The sequence below is a fragment of the Salvia splendens genome, chromosome 20 (assembly GCF_004379255.2).
Source record: "Salvia splendens isolate huo1 chromosome 20, SspV2, whole genome shotgun sequence".
Classification (NCBI taxonomy): domain Eukaryota; kingdom Viridiplantae; phylum Streptophyta; class Magnoliopsida; order Lamiales; family Lamiaceae; genus Salvia; species Salvia splendens.
Genome location: NC_056051.1, coordinates 25607041 through 25625351, shown reverse-complemented (window position 1 = coordinate 25625351; position 18311 = coordinate 25607041). Strand labels below are relative to the sequence as shown.

The following is an 18311-nucleotide window of genomic DNA, read 5'->3' as shown; positions in this document are numbered from 1 at the left end:
TTTTTTTTTTTATTTAAATTCGATTTTTTTAAAAAAAAAATATTTATTGCGTCAGCACGTGACGACGCCCACTCGCGGGCCGGCGAGTGGGCGTCACGCACGACGCCGGGCTGCGCCACGTCGCCGAGGCGCGTGGCGAGCCAGCTCGTCTCCTGGCTCGGCGAGACGAGTCGCGCGACGAGACGCGCGACGAGACGGGACGAGATGGAGGCTGCAACGCGTCTCGCCGGGGTCTCGTCTCGCTGAGACGAGACGCGAGACGCCGGCGAGTCCCGTTGTGGATGGTCTTAAGTTTCATATTCAGTGTGAGCACAGATTTTAAGAAAGGTAAAGAAAAGTGAATTGAATAAGTTAGTCGATTATGGGTCCTACTTATATATACTAGTTTTATAATAAAATGTGAGTAGAATTGGTTGGTGGAATGTGAGGTCTACTTACCATGCATGATAAAAGACTAAAAGCGAAATTTGACTCTTATTGTGGAACGGACCGAAATGACAAAATGTGACACTTATTGTGGGACGGGGATAGTATCTATTAATGTTTCGAATTTTATGGAAGGAATTTTAATTTATTCAATAATTTTATGAGATCGAAAGAGAATATAAGATTTAAAATAATTATCTCTTAAGTATTGTGAATCTGTATATAATCAATTTTAAAAAATTAATTATAGAATTTTTTAGCTCATTGAGTATATTTAGATCGAACTTAATTTTTGCTAAAGTTGATTTATGAGGGAAAGTTGTTGAGTGGACATAACGTTGGCCTATAGGGATGTCAATTGGGCCGGCCCATCGGGTTACGGGTCAATCGGGGGCGGGCTAATCGGGTTGTGAATTCTTTCGGGTTGTAAAAGTTCAGCCCTAATCTTGAAAGCTCGGGTTTCGGGCTAGTCCAACAGGTTAATCGGGTTGCTACCGATAAGATTAACATGCGGTCAATCCAATAAATAATGATGAAAATTAGTTATATCACATAATTGTTTTTATGTTTCTCAATTTCTTATGGAGTATCTTGTAACAATTTATTTAAAATCCTAAAAATTACTGCCCATTTTATTGAAAATCTTAAATTATGTAACTAAAATCCCAATATTACATTTAATTCAAAACAACAGAATACATAAAATCAAATCAAATCAAATCAAATCACTAGTTGTCTTAGCCATTTTTTCCAAATATATTTGATTAGATCTTGTTGGAGTTGTTCACGGGACAGGATCGCGAGACGACTCCGGACAGTGTCGGTATTCGCATAATGGTGACGGTGCAGCTTAGTGTGTGGGGTAGGGGTGGGAAAAGAATACCGAAATACCACACTTACCGTACTGAAAAAATATCGAAAATACCAATTTTTCAGTATACCGCAATTTTCGGTATGGTACGATACCATACCGAAATCTTTCGGTAGGTAACGGTGTTTAATCTTCCTATACCGCAGTATACAGTGATATACCGAATATTAGGTATACACTGTAGATTTGGTATATTGTGGTATACTGAATCCTCGGTACATATCGAAAAATCAGTATATGTTGAAATATTATATATATTACATTATATTTATATATAGAATAGAATTAATAGAAAAAATCTTCGAAAATCCTACTTTTAAATATTGTGTATTTTATTTGCATAACGGTATTTCGGTATATTGTAAAAATGCGTTATACCGCAATAACGGTATCAAAAATTAACCATACCAAATTTTCGGTATACCGGATTGTGGTATATCGAAAATTCAGTATGGTATCGGTATGATGTTTTATCATACTGCAGTTTTCGGTACAGTATGCAGTGTGGCATTCTCGGTACGGTATACCATACCGGCCCACCCCTACTGTGGGGTTAGTTGCATTGGCTTAGCTTGACAAGTTGGGAGTATCTTTGCCAAACCAATTAATAACATTTGTTTCTTCTTGGACGATATTCACATTATGCATTATAATATATGTATGAATACGCAGCTTTGATATCACAGCATGTGCTTAGGATAAACAACTGTTGGGGTATGCAGCGGAAGCACACAAATTAAAGAATAGATCTATTTAGAAGATTATTTAGACAAATTCTATTATCGCAAATATCACATGTATTATGCTCATAACTTGAATTAAAACATATTTTTGGTTAATTGAACCTAAATCATGCTTTTCTACGGAAGAGATTCAATATCTTCTTGATTTTCCTGATTGCTTGCACATCTCGTGAATATCTGCAATACTTGACCACGGATTTTTTTACTGGTTCCCAAACTAATATTTTTGATATAAGTGGGGTGCATACTACAAATTTATGGATTTAATTTAATAAGTGGGGTACGATTCAATTTTATTGTACTTTGTCATCAAGTTTTATGATGGTCACAAAGAACTTCTTGTGTTTGATGGACGTTAGAGAGTAAATTGAACTTTTAACTTTAATCATGTTGATGCACAACATTTAATTTTATTTAGGCGAAGTCAAGTTAAGGTCTAACAATTTCTGTAATTTCTATATATGTACTATACGTATTTAGCTTCAACATGTAAAAATGCAATAGTACATATGGCTTTTTCTTGATTTGACTGTGCTTTAAGGAGAGATCTATGTTTCTATTCGTAATTCATCATTTGCATTGCAGATTTGCCATTTATTTATACATTATTCCTTGTTTGTGTTCAACTTCCCTTCTACATAATCGAATCGTAGATTTCCCATTTAATTTTTTTTAGTTTACTTATTTTTATTGCTTTATTACTTTACCATAAAATTATATAAAAAAAATGTAATTTGAGATTATTAAATAATTATTTTTGCAATCTAAAATAAATAAATAAAATAAATTGTTTTTTTATTTTTTATTTTTCCCTTGTTTACTTTTTTTCCATGCTGTAAGTTTAAATTAAAAATAATTTACTATCATTAAATAAAAATCTTTGCAATATAAGAATAAATATATAATTTTATTATTTTCGTATATATTCTCCACTTGTTCACTTTTGATGTTTCAATTCATATATAAAATGAATCTAAGAGTAGAGTATATCTATTAACATAGATGTTGCTTTTAATTACTCTGTTTATATCAATCATCCTCTAATTATATCTATTAACAAAGATGTTGCTTTTTTTTCTTCGAAGCAAATTTATTACTTAGTTCAATGATTAAGTGATTTCTAAATTTGATTCTACGTGCCTATACCTAATTTTAATAGCTTTATAATTTACTCCATATTTATCTGCGAAGAGTGTGCCGCTAAATACAAAATCTTGATAAATACAAAATCTTGATAAATACAAATGAATAATAGTTCAAATGTACAAACTACATGCAAATGCCATATATAGAGTAATAGTAATGTTTTATTATTTTCTTTTTTTTGAATTTTTATTTGAAGTAATAATAAATTTTTACCCTAGGTAAATTCTCTTTATTTTTTATTAACTGATTTTAATTATCTTCTAGTGTTACAGTTATGGATAATTTTTTCTCAAAATGATCTCAAGCCATTGCCACCACTCCACCCGGACCTGCCACCGCCACCGCCACCACCGCTCAGCCGTTGTTCAATATAAACTCAAAATTTAATTCAATCAGTAATGTCAAGCAAAATTCAAATAAAGTTATGACACAAACAATACAAATATGAGTATAAAATAGGTGTGAGTTGTTTGTTAGTATTACTATTTCACAGCTACGCCTAAATTACTATGGTTGTAATTGGAAGATTAAGATGCTACTAAACAAATGGAGACCAAAGTATATAGTGGGCACCAACACAAACATATAGGTCCAAATTTTCTTAATCAAAGAGGCAATAATAAAGCAGAAAATGTGGGATGGACCACAATTTGATCAAATTTCATAATTTAAATGGCTATTAACCTTATAGAATATTTAAATACAATTAATGAAATAGTAGTATGTTTTAATGTTGGGGTACTATTATAGCAGGCCAAGTCTCACTCTCATTTTCCGTTTTAATAAAAAGTAACGGAATTATACTCTTTATCTCTACTATCTATCCTATTTTTTTAGGGAAATAATGAGACTCAAATTGAGATCTAGTTCATATATTTGTATCTTATTTAGCTAAAGAAGTCTCCTATAAATGTGAGACTCGTCATTTTAATTAGAGTAAAGGCCAAAATTGGTCCTGAACATATGACCATTTTACAATTTTTATCCTAAACTTTATCTTTTGAATTTTTGCACCCTGAACATTTCAAATCGGATCACAATTGGTCCTCCGTTTACAATTCCGTTAAAAACTAAAGGTCAACGGGTTTAATCCCGATTTTGACCAAATTAGACTTTTAATTCTGATTTTTTACTCCTTAATTAATTCCCTAATTATATTCATTTAAAATCAGAAAATATATAATAGATTAGGGTTCTTATTTCATCTTCCTCACATCGCGTTTACTCCTTTTCTTTCATCTTCTTCCTTCCTCTCATCTTTCATCTTCTTCCTTCCTCTTCCTTTCCTTCCTCTCATCTTTCATCTTCTTCCTTCCTCTTTCTCTCAAACCATAGTATGGAGCGTTCAACTTTCAGCAAAGGGTCCGCTAAAAGAGTGGCGGCAGTCGATTTGACATGCGATTCCGATACGAGTCTTGCAATTGCAAGAAACTTGCTTCACTTCGTATCGTCAAAAGACATGACAAACCTACAAGGGGGAAGCTCTACTTTGTTTGTTAGAAAAAAGAGTGCACTTTTTTCAAGTGGTGCTCACCAATCGAACCAATTGAAGAAGACGATGGTGTGGAATCATTGCCGAAGGGTTAGTCAAGTACAAGGCTTCGTCGAGAACTACTCTAATCCCTCGTCCAGGATTGGGATTCGCCGGCGATCAAAGTGAGGGGGAGGGAGATGGAGGGTTAAACGTCGCGGGAGGGAGAGGGGAGAGGGGAGAGGGAGAACACAATTCATTTTCTGGCAAAGTGTTAGAGAAAGATTTTGTTTTAATTTCAATTTGTTATTTTAATTTCAATTTGTTAGATGACAGATTATTTTCAAAATATATTTGTTTTATTTTATTATATTTCAGTTAGAAGACGATTCAATTTCAAAATATATTTCAATTTGTTGCGTTAGAGAAAGTGTATATTTATTGTTAATATATTTGTTTTGTTTTATTAAGAGTAATAAATAGAATAATAATTAATGATATATAAAGTGACTTAAAAATCATAATTAAGAGTTTTAATCGGTCAAAATTGGGTTAAACCCGTTGACTGTTATAATATTAACGGAATTGTAAACGGTGGACCAATTGTGATCCGATTTGAAAGGTTCAGGATGCAAAAATTTAAAAGATAAAGTTTATGACTAAAATTGTAAAATGACCATGAGACTAGTTTTGGCCTTTACTCTTTTAATTATTCATTCAATGTAAAGCAACCCAGTTTATTACTAACATTAATTATATAATTGAAATTAGGTGTCTTGGAAACTCAAGGAGATATATATCTTCCTTGTATCGTAATCAATTGACACAATCATCAATCATGGTACTTGATCATCTAGCAAAGCCGTTTAAGTAATACTTCAATGAACTACTTAATTAATACATTGTCTTTCATATCAGGAAATATATTGTCTTTTAATCTATATATATATATATATATATATATATATATATATATATATGGTTGCGTTAAAGATAGAACCATTCTTAAGTGTAGAACCTAGAACTCTACATATTTTATTCATTGGATGAGAAAAAAATGACGGTCAAGATTAAAAATCATACATATTAGACTATGTTTTCACGACATTCCGGACTCAATATATATATATATATATATATATATATATATATATATATATAGGGTAGTGATCTATGGCAAACATCCCTTAACCAAATAACTAGATAACAAATAATAGCCACAAGATCAAAAAAATCAAGGGCTAATATTAATTTTTGAATGTAATGAGATTTGAGCTCCCTCAATCATAAATTTACTCCAAAAAAACAAGTCAGGGGTATTATTGTCATTGAACATCGAATTAAATCCAAAATCATGTTAGGTGCGTGAATTGATTTCATTTGTAAACCGCCGCATCTCGTCGTCTTCTCTTCTCCTCTCTGTTTAGCATCGTAAAAGCGTCGATTAAACTGCATTCGCCGTCGCCGTCGCCGTCGCCGATTAAACCGCATTCAAGTCGTCAACATCATCTACTGCTTCGTCAAACAAATGACTACAAATCATAATTTGATATTCGGAGACCACCGGAACCGGCGAGACCACTTCGAGTTTCTGTGTTGTCTTCGGAGATAGTTTTGGAGCTGCTTTCCTTTTTCTGCGCCTACACGACCTTCGACATCGTCTTGATTTATACAATTGAGTTGTTTCCGAAGTCAATGAGGAACTCGGCGGCGCTGCTAGTGGCGGAGGGGAGGAAGAACGTGTTTTTGTCTTATGGCGTGTTTGGGGGTGGCGATGTTTGTGATGTGCTTGCCGGAGACGAGGAGGAGGAGCACCGCTAATGGTGATGGAGTGTATTGTATTTGAATCATTTATTGCCGTGTTTTCTGGTTTATTTTTTAATTTTACTATTGTGATGAAATATTAGTATTATAAAGTGACAAGTGAATGTAAACACGTCGTTGCACCGTTTCATCTTGTTGCATATATTTATTTTTGTAAATTTGAATGATAAATTTATTAATAAGAGTGATGTGTTTTGTAAACAAGAGTGAATAAAATCATGCTAAGAGTGATGTGTTTTGTAAACAAGAGTGAAGTAAAATCATAATAAGAGTGATGTGTTTTGTAAACAAGAGTGAAGTAAAATCATGCTAAGAGTGATGTGTTTTGTAAACAAGAGTGAAGTAAAATCATGCTAAGAGTGATGTGTTTTGTAAACAAGAGTGAAGTAAAATGAGAATAAGAGTGAAGTAAAATCCGAATAAGAGTGAAGTGCTTTGTGAACAAGAGTGAAGTAAAATCCGAATAAGAGTGAAGTGTTTTGTAAACAAGAGTGAAGTAAAATCCGAATAAGAGTGAAGTGCTTTGTGAACAAGAGTGAAGTAAAATCCGAATAAGAGTGAAGTGTTTTGTAAACAAGAGTGAAGTAAAATCCGAATAAGAGTGATGTGTTTTGTGAACAAGAGTGAAGTAAAATCAGAATAAGAGTGATGTGATTTGTGAACAAGAGTGAAGTAAAATCCGAATAAGAGTGAAGTGCTTTGTGAACAAGAGTGAAGTAAAATCCGAATAAGAGTGAAGTGTTTTGTGAACAAGAGTGAAGTAAAATCCGAATAAGAGTGATGTGTTTTGTGAACAAGAGTAAAGTAAAATCAGAATAAGAGTGATGTGTTTTGTGAACAAGAGTGAAGTAAAATCACAGTAAGAGTGATGTGCTTTGTGAACAAGAGTGAAGTAAAATCACAGTAAGGGTGATGTGTTTTGTGAACAAGAGTGAAGTAAAATCAGAGTAAGAGTGATGTGTTTTGTGAACAAGAGTGAAGTAAAATCAGAGTAAGAGTGATGTGTTTTGTGAACAAGAGTGAAGTAAAATCATAATAAGAGTGATGTGTTTTGTGAACAAGAGTGAAGTAAAATCAGAATAAGAGTGATGTGTTTTGTGAACAAGAGTGAAGTAAAATCAGAATAAGAGTGATGTGTTTTGTAAACAAGAGTGAAGTAAAATCATACTAAGAGTGATGTGTTTTGTAAACAACAGTGAAGTAAAATCATACTAAGAGTGATGTGTTTTGTAAACAACAGTGAAGTAAAATCATTCTTATAGTGATGTGTTTTATTTAAAATGGTACTACTATGAATTGGTGGAACTGATTCCCGCATGTATACAACCAATCTAAGTACATTGATTAGAATTTAGAATTGATTGAATTCGTATCAGACTACCAAACAATTACATATTAATGCATAAAAAACACAAACCAAAAAGAGAAACACAAAAAAGAAAAAGGCACCATTCCAAGCTACAAACAAAACCCTCCCCAAAAGTAAACCTCAATTCCAATTCAACAATCAATCCATGGCGAACTCCTCCGCCAGAGCTCCCCCGCTGCTGGAGCTTTCCAATTTCACGGCGCTGCTGCTCCGCCTCATGAGCAAGCGCCGCACTTGGGCCTGCCTCTTCGTCTCCGTCTATTTCAAATTCAAAAGTGAATCCACCACATGTTTCCTTCTTCCTACGCATTACATCCAACGGCATCTGAGCATTAGAACCTTCGATGTTTGCTTTCATGTCACGAGCACACTTTTCAACATCCAATATCATCCAATACAATAACAAATTGCATGTGATAATCCTCAGGTAACTGATTCAATTTTGAGAAATTACAGAGAGATAATTCAAATTGTACTTAATCATCCGCATGTAATTGTTTGAATTTTAAGAAATTTTAGAGTGCGTGTGTGTGTGAGAGAGAGAGAGAGTTACGGAGAGATTCCGAGCACAGAGGGAGCATTGAATAGAAACCCCATTTCTGAAATTGGAGTTGGAAATTTGAAGGAGCCGGATGAAGTTGAATTTAGTTTTCAAAAATACCCTTATTAATTACTTTTTGTATAAAACATGTAAAAATAGCTAAGCCATAGGATTAATTTAGAGTATTAAGATGTGCGGCTGAGATTTGTTCTCTAGTTATACACTTAAAATTAGTTATATCTTGATCACTCCCCTATATATATATATATATATATATATACATATATATATATAGGGATGTATTCATTTCCTTTTCCTATATTTCCTCCTTTTTCCTTCTTAATATCAGCCATTAGATTAGAGAAATGGACATTCAAGATCAACATTGGGTAATTAATCCTGTGTTGCATTATTTGTCCTATTTTGTGCATTATGAGGGTACAATAGTAATCTAATAATGGCTGGAAACCGCTACGAATAATGCACCGCATGGTCACGAGTAATGCATATAATTGCCTATATAATGCACAATATGTGAACTGCAATGCATACGAACAAGATGTGCTGTGTTATGATGTTTGACACACGTTTCTTGTTTCCCCTAAGGGTTTAATAAGCTTAGGGGCTAGGGTATAGTACGTAGACATGTATGTAATCTTCTCATGGTAACGAGTAATGGATATAATTGACTATATAATGCACAATTTGTGAACTGCAATGCATACGAACAAGATGTGCTGTGTTATGATGTTTGACACACGTTTCTTGTTTCCCCTAAGGCTTTAATAAGCTTAGGGGCTAGGGTATAGTACGTACGCATTAATAACAAATTATAAAACGATACGAATAATTCACCAAATTGTCACGAGTAATGGATGTTATTAACTATATAATGCACAATATGTGAACTGCAATGCATACGAATAAGATGTACCATGTTATGATGTTTGACACACGTTTCTTGTTTCCCCTAAGGGTTTAATAAGCTTAGGGGCTAGGGTATAGTACGTAGACATTACTAAATGCACGTATGTAATCTTCAATCCGTTGATTAACCCATATACACAATACCTCTAATAATGCATAATATACTGAGATAATGACAATTAACAGCTACATAATGCATTACCTAAACCAAATAATGCACATACGTATATTCCAATAACAACAATTTGTTAGTAATGTCTACGTACTATACCCTAGCCCCTAAGCTTATTAAACCCTTAGGGGAAACAAGAAACGTGTGTCAAACATCATAACATGGTACATCTTATTCGTATGCATTGCAGTTCACATATTGTGCATTATATAGTTAATAACATCCATTACTCGTGACAATTTGGTGAATTATTCGTATCGTTTTATAATTTGTTATTAATGCGTACGTACTATACCCTAGCCCATAAGCTTATTAAACCCTTAGGGGAAACAAGAAACGTGTGTCAAACATCATAACACAGCACATCTTGTTCGTATGCATTGCAGTTCACAAATTGTGCATTATATAGTCAATTATATTCATTACTCGTTACCATGTGAAGATTACATACGTGTCTACGTACTATACCCTAGCCCCTAAGCTTATTAAACCCTTAGGGGAAACAAGAAACGTGTGTCCAAACATCATAACATGGTACATCTTATTCGTATGCATTGCAGTTAACATATTGTGCATTATATAGTCAATTATATGCATTACTCGTGACCATGTGGTACATTATTCGCAGATACCAAAATGTGGCAGTTACTTTTCCGTCAAATGTCAATAATAACCCTGTAATGCATACAACCACCTTCTATAATGCAACACGGAACCAGTTTTATAGAATCAATCTGATCCGTTGATGCCTTAGATCTAACGCGTATATAGGGGAGCGTTATTCTCCTTTTCACATCTTAGATCATTTTTCCTTCTTAATATTACGCGTTAGATCTAAGGCATCAACGGATCAGATTGATTCTATAAAACTGGTTCCGTGTTGCATTATAGAAGGTGGTTGTATGCATTACAGGGTTATTATTGTCATTTGACGGAAAAGTAACTGCCACATTTTGGTATCTGCGAATAATGCACCACATGGTCACGAGTAATGCATATAATTGACTATATAATGCACAATATGTGAACTGCAATGCATACGAATAAGATGTACCATGTTATGATGTTTGGACACACGTTTCTTGTTTCCCCTAAGGGTTTAATAAGCTTAGGGGCTAGGGTATAGTACGTAGACACGTATGTAATTTTCACATGGTAACGAGTAATGGATATAATTAACTATATAATGCACAATTTGTGAACTGCAATGCATACGAACAAGATGTGCTGTGTTATGATGTTTGACACACGTTTCTTGTTTCCCCTAAGGGTTTAATAAGTTTAGGGGCTAGGGTATAGTACGTACGCATTAATAACAAATTATAAAACGATACGAATAATTCACCAAATTGTCACGAGTAATGGATGTTATTAACTATATAATTCACAATATGTGAACTGCAATGCATACGAATAAGATGTACCATGTTATGATGTTTGACACAAGTTTCTTGTTTCCCCTAAGGGTTTAATAAGCTTAGGGGCTAGGGTATAGTACGTAGACATTACTAACAAATTGTTGTTATTGGAATATACGTATGTGCATTATTTGGTTTAGGTAGTGCATTATGTAGCTGTTAATTGTCATTATCTCAGTATATTATGCATTATTAGAGGTATTGTGTATATGGGTTAATCAACGGATTGAAGATTACATACGTGCATTTAGTAATGTCTACGTACTATACCCTAGCCCCTAAGCTTATTAAACCCTTAGGGGAAACAAGAAACGTGTGTCAAACATCATAACATGGTACATCTTATTCGTATGCATTGCAGTTCACATATTGTGCATTATATAGTTAATAACATCCATTACTCGTGACAATTTGGTGAATTATTCGTATCGTTTTATAATTTGTTATTAATGCGTACGTACTATACCCTAGCCCATAAGCTTATTAAACCCTTAGGGGAAACAAGAAACGTGTGTCAAACATCATAACACAGCACATCTTGTTCGTATGCATTGCAGTTCACAAATTGTGCATTATATAGTCAATTATATCCATTACTCGTTACCATGTGAAGATTACATACGTGTCTACGTACTATACCCTAGCCCCTAAGCTTATTAAACCCTTAGGGGAAACAAGAAACGTGTGTCCAAACATCATAACATGGTACATCTTATTTGTATGCATTGCAGTTCACATATTGTGCATTATATAGTCAATTATATGCATTACTCGTGACCATGTGGTGCATTATTCGTAGCGGTTTCCAGCCATTATTAGATTACTATTGTACCCTCATAATGCACAAAATAGGACAAATAATGCAACACGGGATTAATTACCCAATGTTGATCTTGACCGTCCATTTCTCTAATCTAATGGCTGATATTAAGAAGGAAAAATGAGGAAATATAGGAAAAGGAAATGAATACATCCCTATATATATATATTAAATAAATTTATTTTTCTACATTGATATGGGTAATTATCATCTATATATTATGGCATCAATTAATTGTGACCTAATTCAATGAGTGCATCGCTATTTTTCTAATATTTTCCATCTTTATGTACACAGTACACTAATTTCTAGGCTTCACGTGTATTCTTTCCTATATCGCCTAATTACATCTTAATTTGTCAGCAAACTTTTAAGTGGCTGGATGCTGTAATCTACTAGACCATTTTTAAATGTGACTCACATTATAATTCTGCATAGGGTAAATCAATAGATTAACTTAACCTATCAGCAATGATTCAACCTATTTGCATCATTTTTTTTGTTAAAAAATTATTTCAGACAAATGCTGACACATTTCATGCACTAAATTCAGTCTCTGTCACGATAGTCACTAAATCATACCTTCTCAAATTAAGTAAATACAGTCTGTATATAGAGAGAGTTGTAATTAAAGTCGAACCAATTTTACAATAAGAAATTAATTAAAGTGGATTTGGTGTACAATTCTTCTGTTCATAATATACCAATCACTTTTAGAAACACAATCAAATTTCTTAGAAAATAACATGTGACATTACATAGCGGTCTAACATCATTGTAAGTAAATTTTACAAAGATATGAAGCAGAAGTAGTCATTTGTCGACCATATATGCATCCATACTTGCTAAAAGCAGGATTAGTTCCATTCTCTCATGACGGGGTACACGTGCCGTACCTTGGATGGACGGGCTCGGAACTTGTGCCTTGTATACACGTGCAGAAACGAAGAATCAATTGGCTGATACTGGTGTGAGGATCGTGCTGTTGATCCTTGTTTCACCAAGGAAATCGTGTATGTACATGGGTATTGAGAGTATTAGTATCCTTCGAAATGAGCTATAGTAGGCTCTATTTGGTCTGTTACCTGCATTAGGAAGCACGGGAGATAAAGAGTCTATCGAGCCTTCAAATACGTATGATCGAGCATATGAAGGATTAGACGATCGAGTAAGCTCAAAATTGTTTAATCTATAAAAGTATGTGGTGGATTAGCCTATTTGTATTTACCTATATAAGCTATCAACAAAAGTAAAAACACTGGCTAAGTGGATGCTTAAGTATATGCCATGTGAAATCCATAATCAAACGAGTCGGGTTGATAGCTATTGATGAGAGGGTACCTCGAGTAGCCCGGGCATATAAATGGATGGCACACATCAAGCAGTCCTATTATATACGGCTCCACTTGAGGAAACTTCAGGTAATCCTGGGGAGCCACTAGGAATGTTGGCCAGTGGGTTTATGACAAGCGCATTGCGACCTTGGAGAAACCTTCGGTGTTCCATGGATGGATTTCCACCAGAAGAAGCTGGTAATCGAGGAGCTGAAGAACGAGATCCTGCTTTTCTCCACAGCTTTGAGCTCAAGAAGTCAGTGCCAGGTATCTTGCAGCACATAGCTCCTGCTGCACCATTTTGCGACATCCTTCCAGTTGAGACCGCTAGGTCAAACGAAATTTCATCCAAAGCAAGCTCAAGACCGTGCACACGTGCCTCAAGGGAATTCATTCCCTTCTGTGAGCTTCCAATAAATTTCTAGATTTTGTAAAAGAATGTAATGTCAGAAGATCTACTGTTGCAATATCTGAGAATGTAGCTGAATGGAAACATGTTTAGGGAATTACAAGTGGAAGACTGCATATACCTGAAGCATGTCCATCAAATTGGATTGCTGACTTTCAATCTGAAGAAGTTGATTCCGTATCAAAGATAAATCATCACACTCTTTCTGGTTCCTACAGATATCTCCCGTTTCGTTACTAACAACAACGCTGGTGTCGCCACACGGAACAACACGAGAGGCACTTCTGAAGAACCCAAGCTTATTATGCTTCCCATTGTTCTCCTTGAAAAGGGCGCGTTGAATTCCTGACTTTTCAAACGCCTTCTCTCCCTCACTGGTTTCCATAGCAGGTTCGCCTTTACCATCAGATAATTCCACTCCGCAACAACCAGCAGGAGTGACGATTTCAACTTTCAAGTCAGAGGGCTTCTTCCGATCCAACTTCTGGAACATCGCTGGGCCTGTTTTCTTCACATTAGAACCAAAAGGACTTCTTTTCCTTGCAGTCGAAGCTGGAGAACCATCAGCATGCGGCGTCCTGGTAGCCGGGCTATCCAGAGGGCTTCTTCTCCTTGATAAAAGAGTATTAGACCCAACCGAGCAGGGAGTCTTGGAGACAGGAGGGTAACGGCCATCACTTGCATTTTCTGAACTCGGTAACAAAGAAGTCAATTACGTATTCTAGGAAAAGAAGCACGAAAATGCACAGATTCAGACGTAAGTATATAGTCATATCGATGTCTGAGACAAAAACGAACGTGAAAACGATACCACGAACCAGCCTGGACACCAAATCTACAGCACAGATGAACAAAATAACAATTCCAAGCACTAGAAGCAGAATAGATATTCAATAAGTCAAAAGTTGACAAGAACATGGAACACATTAATATAAACATCTGCATCTCAAAGAAGGAATTTAATACAGTAAAGTGAAAGAAAACAACAAAGGCAAAAAACAAACTGACATCACAGTTCATAACTGCATAAGAGTTGAAAAAGCATAATCAACACAATAAAGCATTCAGCACATGACATAAAAGCAATGATTAAATCACTTTAATCCATTTTCTGAGGAAAGTTGGTCCTGGCATGATTTACACCATGAAACTTTGAAAGGATGAATAAGAAACAGTAACAGTTGTAAACAGCAGAGGGAAATCATGTATCCTACGTTTAGACGATGCCTCTGATTCCAGTACCGGCGAGAACTCCTCAGGTAGATCTGGAATTTCATTCCAAGCTTCAATCATCTGATTCATCGTCTCCCTTGCTGCCTTCACCTGATCAGATCAATCCATAGTCATCAACACACACAATCACAAATCTAATTGCTAAGAAACTGAATTCTAGGTCATTATTAAAAATCAATTGATTCAGCAAATTCACCCAAATTTTATTCACCCAAATTTTAGGTCATTGAAATCAATCAATTTAATCAGCTTAAAATCACAGACCTTATCAAATCTCTTGGCCTCAAAAGTCTTCAAACACGACGCCTTATACTCAGAGAGCGAGTCCTTCTCCACGGCGGCGATCTTCGCCAACGCCTCTGCAGCCGCCTTCCTCGCGGCCCAGTCATCACTGCTCAGGAAATCCACCAACAAATTGATCAAATTCCAGACCACATTCCCCGCGCCGACACGCAGCACCCCCTCCACCGCAACAACACTCCCCACCAGCGCCAGAAGCGCCGGCTTCGCCTTGAAACAGTCACTCCTCGCCAGCTTCTCGATCCTCGGTAGCAGCCTCCTCAAGCTCGCGGCGTCAGGACTCCTCGATCCTTCAATCGCCGCCGCCAGGCACAGCGCCGCGCCCGTCTGCGCGCTGGAATCCTGCTCCGTGAACAGAGATTCGACGAACGGCTTGATCAACGACGCGAACGGAGGGGAGGTGACGTGAGACGAGAGGGAGAGAGACGCGGCGACGCAGGCGGCGCGGACGGAAGAATCGGCGTCGCGGAGGCGGCGGACGACGGAGGAGAGGATTTTTGAGAGGTAGGGAGAGAGAGAGTTGCCGTGGCTCTCGGAGAGGATCGAGACGAGCTTGAGGCACTGGCGGCGGACGGGCGACTTGTCGGAGGAGTCGGTGGCGGAGACAGAGGAGATGAAAGAGGGGAGCGCATCGGCGGAGAGAGCTCTCGCGATCGATTCGAGCTCCAACGCCGCGGCGGAGTGCGTGTCCCTATCGGAGAGCTTGTGGAGGCACGTGAGCACGCGGTGCCTTAGGTCACGTGCCTTGGCCTGCTTCGCGGAATTGGAGGCTGACATTGTCGATATACAGCCCGAGAAATGTGAATGAGTGGTGAATTTAATTTTTCAGCGGTGGCGGAGGCGCCGGAAGCATCTCCGGCGACATTAGTCGGAGAAGATGGTTGAGTCGAGATTTACTATTTCTCCTTTGGGAATATTTATAACGGTGCGGGGTAGTATTGTAATTTGCTTGGTCTTCATAACTAACCACGACAAACGCTGTCGTTTTATTTACGTGATTTAATCATACTACTTAATTACCGTTTTAAATTCTTAATCAAGAAATATTACTCCACTTTCTTAGTTTTCGTCCCTTGCATTCCATTATGGGGTTTAATACGACTATACGAGACTCTTAATTAAGGAAAAACAACTCATTTTTAGCAATTATGGGGTTTATTTATTTAAATCTCTTGGATGCTCTCTCTAAATCAAGAAATGGAAAGCATAAGTATTTAATAGTGATAACTTGTAAGCATCATTTTCCCTCTTTCTTACACAAAAAAAGAAGCATCATATTCCCCAAAATAAGGTGACAAATCTTTGAACAAATGTATTTATAAATTTTTGTAGTTGATAAGATAACTCGTTAACTAAATAAATATCCAATTCATTACTACGGAGTATAATATATTTTGAAAAATAAACTAACTACTCTTAAACATGAATAAAGTGAAATTGCAGCAAGATCTGCCCTTCCGTTGCCAACTGCGCTACGCCCCTACGGGCAGAATAAAGTGAAATTGATTTAGGAGATGGAGTGCTTTGCTAGTAAGTACTCTATATAGGTACACTTTGGATATACTACTTAATATGAAAATATTAGTACTACATTTTAGTTAATTTCAAACACATTATTTTATACCACTAACTTAGGATTCGTGGCTTAAGTCAACCATTAAGCAAATTATTAGAGATAACATTGGGCCTCATAATTTAATCAGTAATCATGATTTATTCAACCACGCTTGGAATTCTGCATTCATGAATAAATTAACCTTTTTTCTAAATTGATAGTCGATAAACTACAATAACTGCCACATCATAATAGTTGTCATTTGAAAGGATAATTAACCATAATTACTCAATAAATTTAAAACTATTTTCAGTAATATATTTATATATATACATATTATTTGTTGGTTGAATTTATTAATTAAAAGGGGAAGGAGTGTATAGTTGAAGGAATTGGCAATCATTGTTATTCCTTTTCAGCTAATAAAAGAAATGTGCTTTTTTTGCATTTTTTGCATCTTACGTTATTAAGCCTTACTATGATCAAGGTATTGTTTGAGGATCAAGCATCAATGATGCAAGAAAAAAGAAAAAGAATACAAAGGTCAAAGGGCAAACAAATTCCAACATTAATTTTAACTTATAAAAGCATAACATTATAATAAATTCATTCCGCTCTAATGTATTTTTATTATATAGTATTATAATACTCGAGTTTGTAAGGTATACCTTATACTCCATATATTTAACATATCCATATTAAATATTTGAGAAAACTTTATCCACCATAATCGATCAACTATGCAATTCTTCAAACATTTATAAAAAATAAATAAAATCTCTTTCACTGACCATAAATTCAGAACATAGTCATGATTAATTGATTCAGTGAATAAATACTTTAAATATTACTGTATTTTGCATGATTATAATATGCCATTTGTTATCAAGTCACACTCTACCCTCATAAATCGGAACCTATTCTCTATCTTCTAGAACTATAATAAATTGTGAATTCATCTATACATGCCTCCATTGCTCCACGGCCATTCATATGTATGTTACTCCCCTACTTAATTAAACATATTAATTAAGAGTAAAGGCCAAAATTGGTCCTGAACATATGCCCATTTTATCATTTTGGTCCTAAACTTTATCTTTTGAATTTTTTGGTCCTGAACATTTCAAATCGGATCACAATTGGTCCTCCGTCAACAATTCCGTTAATGTTTAACGGTCAACGATTTTAATCACAATTTTGACCAACTTAAACAATTTTTAATTATTTAATCATCAAAAATATTTTTTTAAATAAAATCATAAATTATTTATTAGAAATAATTAAATAATTTTTAAATAATTAAATTATTTATTCCAACTTAAACAATTTTTAAATAACAAAATTATTTATGATTTTATCTAAAAAAATAATTTTGATGATTAAATAATTAAAAATTATTTAAGTTGGTCAAAATTGTGTTTATCATAAAAAATCATAAATTATTTATTACAACTTAAACAATTTTTAAATAATTAAATTATTTATGATTTTATTTAAAAATAATAATTTTGATGATTAAATAATTAAAAATTGTTTAAGTTGGTCAAAATTGTGTTTATCATCAAAAAATCATAAATTATTTATTACAACTTAAACAATTTTTAAATAATCAAATTATTTATGATTTTATTTAAAAAATATTTTTGATGATTAAATAATTAAAAATTGTTTAAGTTGGTCAAAATTGTGATTAAAATCGTTGATCATTAAATATTAACGGAATTGTTAACGGAGGACCAATTGTGATCCGAT

General features: G+C 34.9%; 1 protein-coding gene across 1 annotated transcript; it reads right to left on the bottom strand.

Moving 5' to 3' along the window:
• Positions 1-12371: 12371 nt before the first annotated feature.
• Positions 12372-15902, bottom strand: LOC121780610 (TORTIFOLIA1-like protein 3). The gene is made up of 5 exons (XM_042178221.1): positions 14969-15902; positions 14686-14794; positions 13593-14158; positions 13070-13483; positions 12372-12813 (listed from the first exon to the last, which is right to left on the bottom strand). Exons 1-4 carry the CDS (start codon positions 15779-15781, stop codon positions 13106-13108), a joined length of 1866 nt encoding a protein of 621 aa, XP_042034155.1. The 5' UTR covers positions 15782-15902; the 3' UTR covers positions 12372-12813; positions 13070-13105.
• Positions 15903-18311: the final 2409 nt, after the last annotated feature.

Excerpts from the sequence above, each read along its gene's own strand:
- LOC121780610 (XM_042178221.1), bottom strand. The coding sequence starts at position 15,781 with ATGTCAGCCTCCAATTCCGCGAAGCAGGCCAAGGCACGTGACCTAAGG. Across the intron at positions 14,795-14,968 it reads AGGCCAAGAGATTTGATAAG|GTGAAGGCAGCAAGGGAGAC; the intron begins GTCTGTGATTTT and ends TGATCTGATCAG. Across the intron at positions 14,159-14,685 it reads ATCAGAGGCATCGTCTAAAC|AAAATGCAAGTGATGGCCGT; the intron begins GTAGGATACATG and ends TACCGAGTTCAG.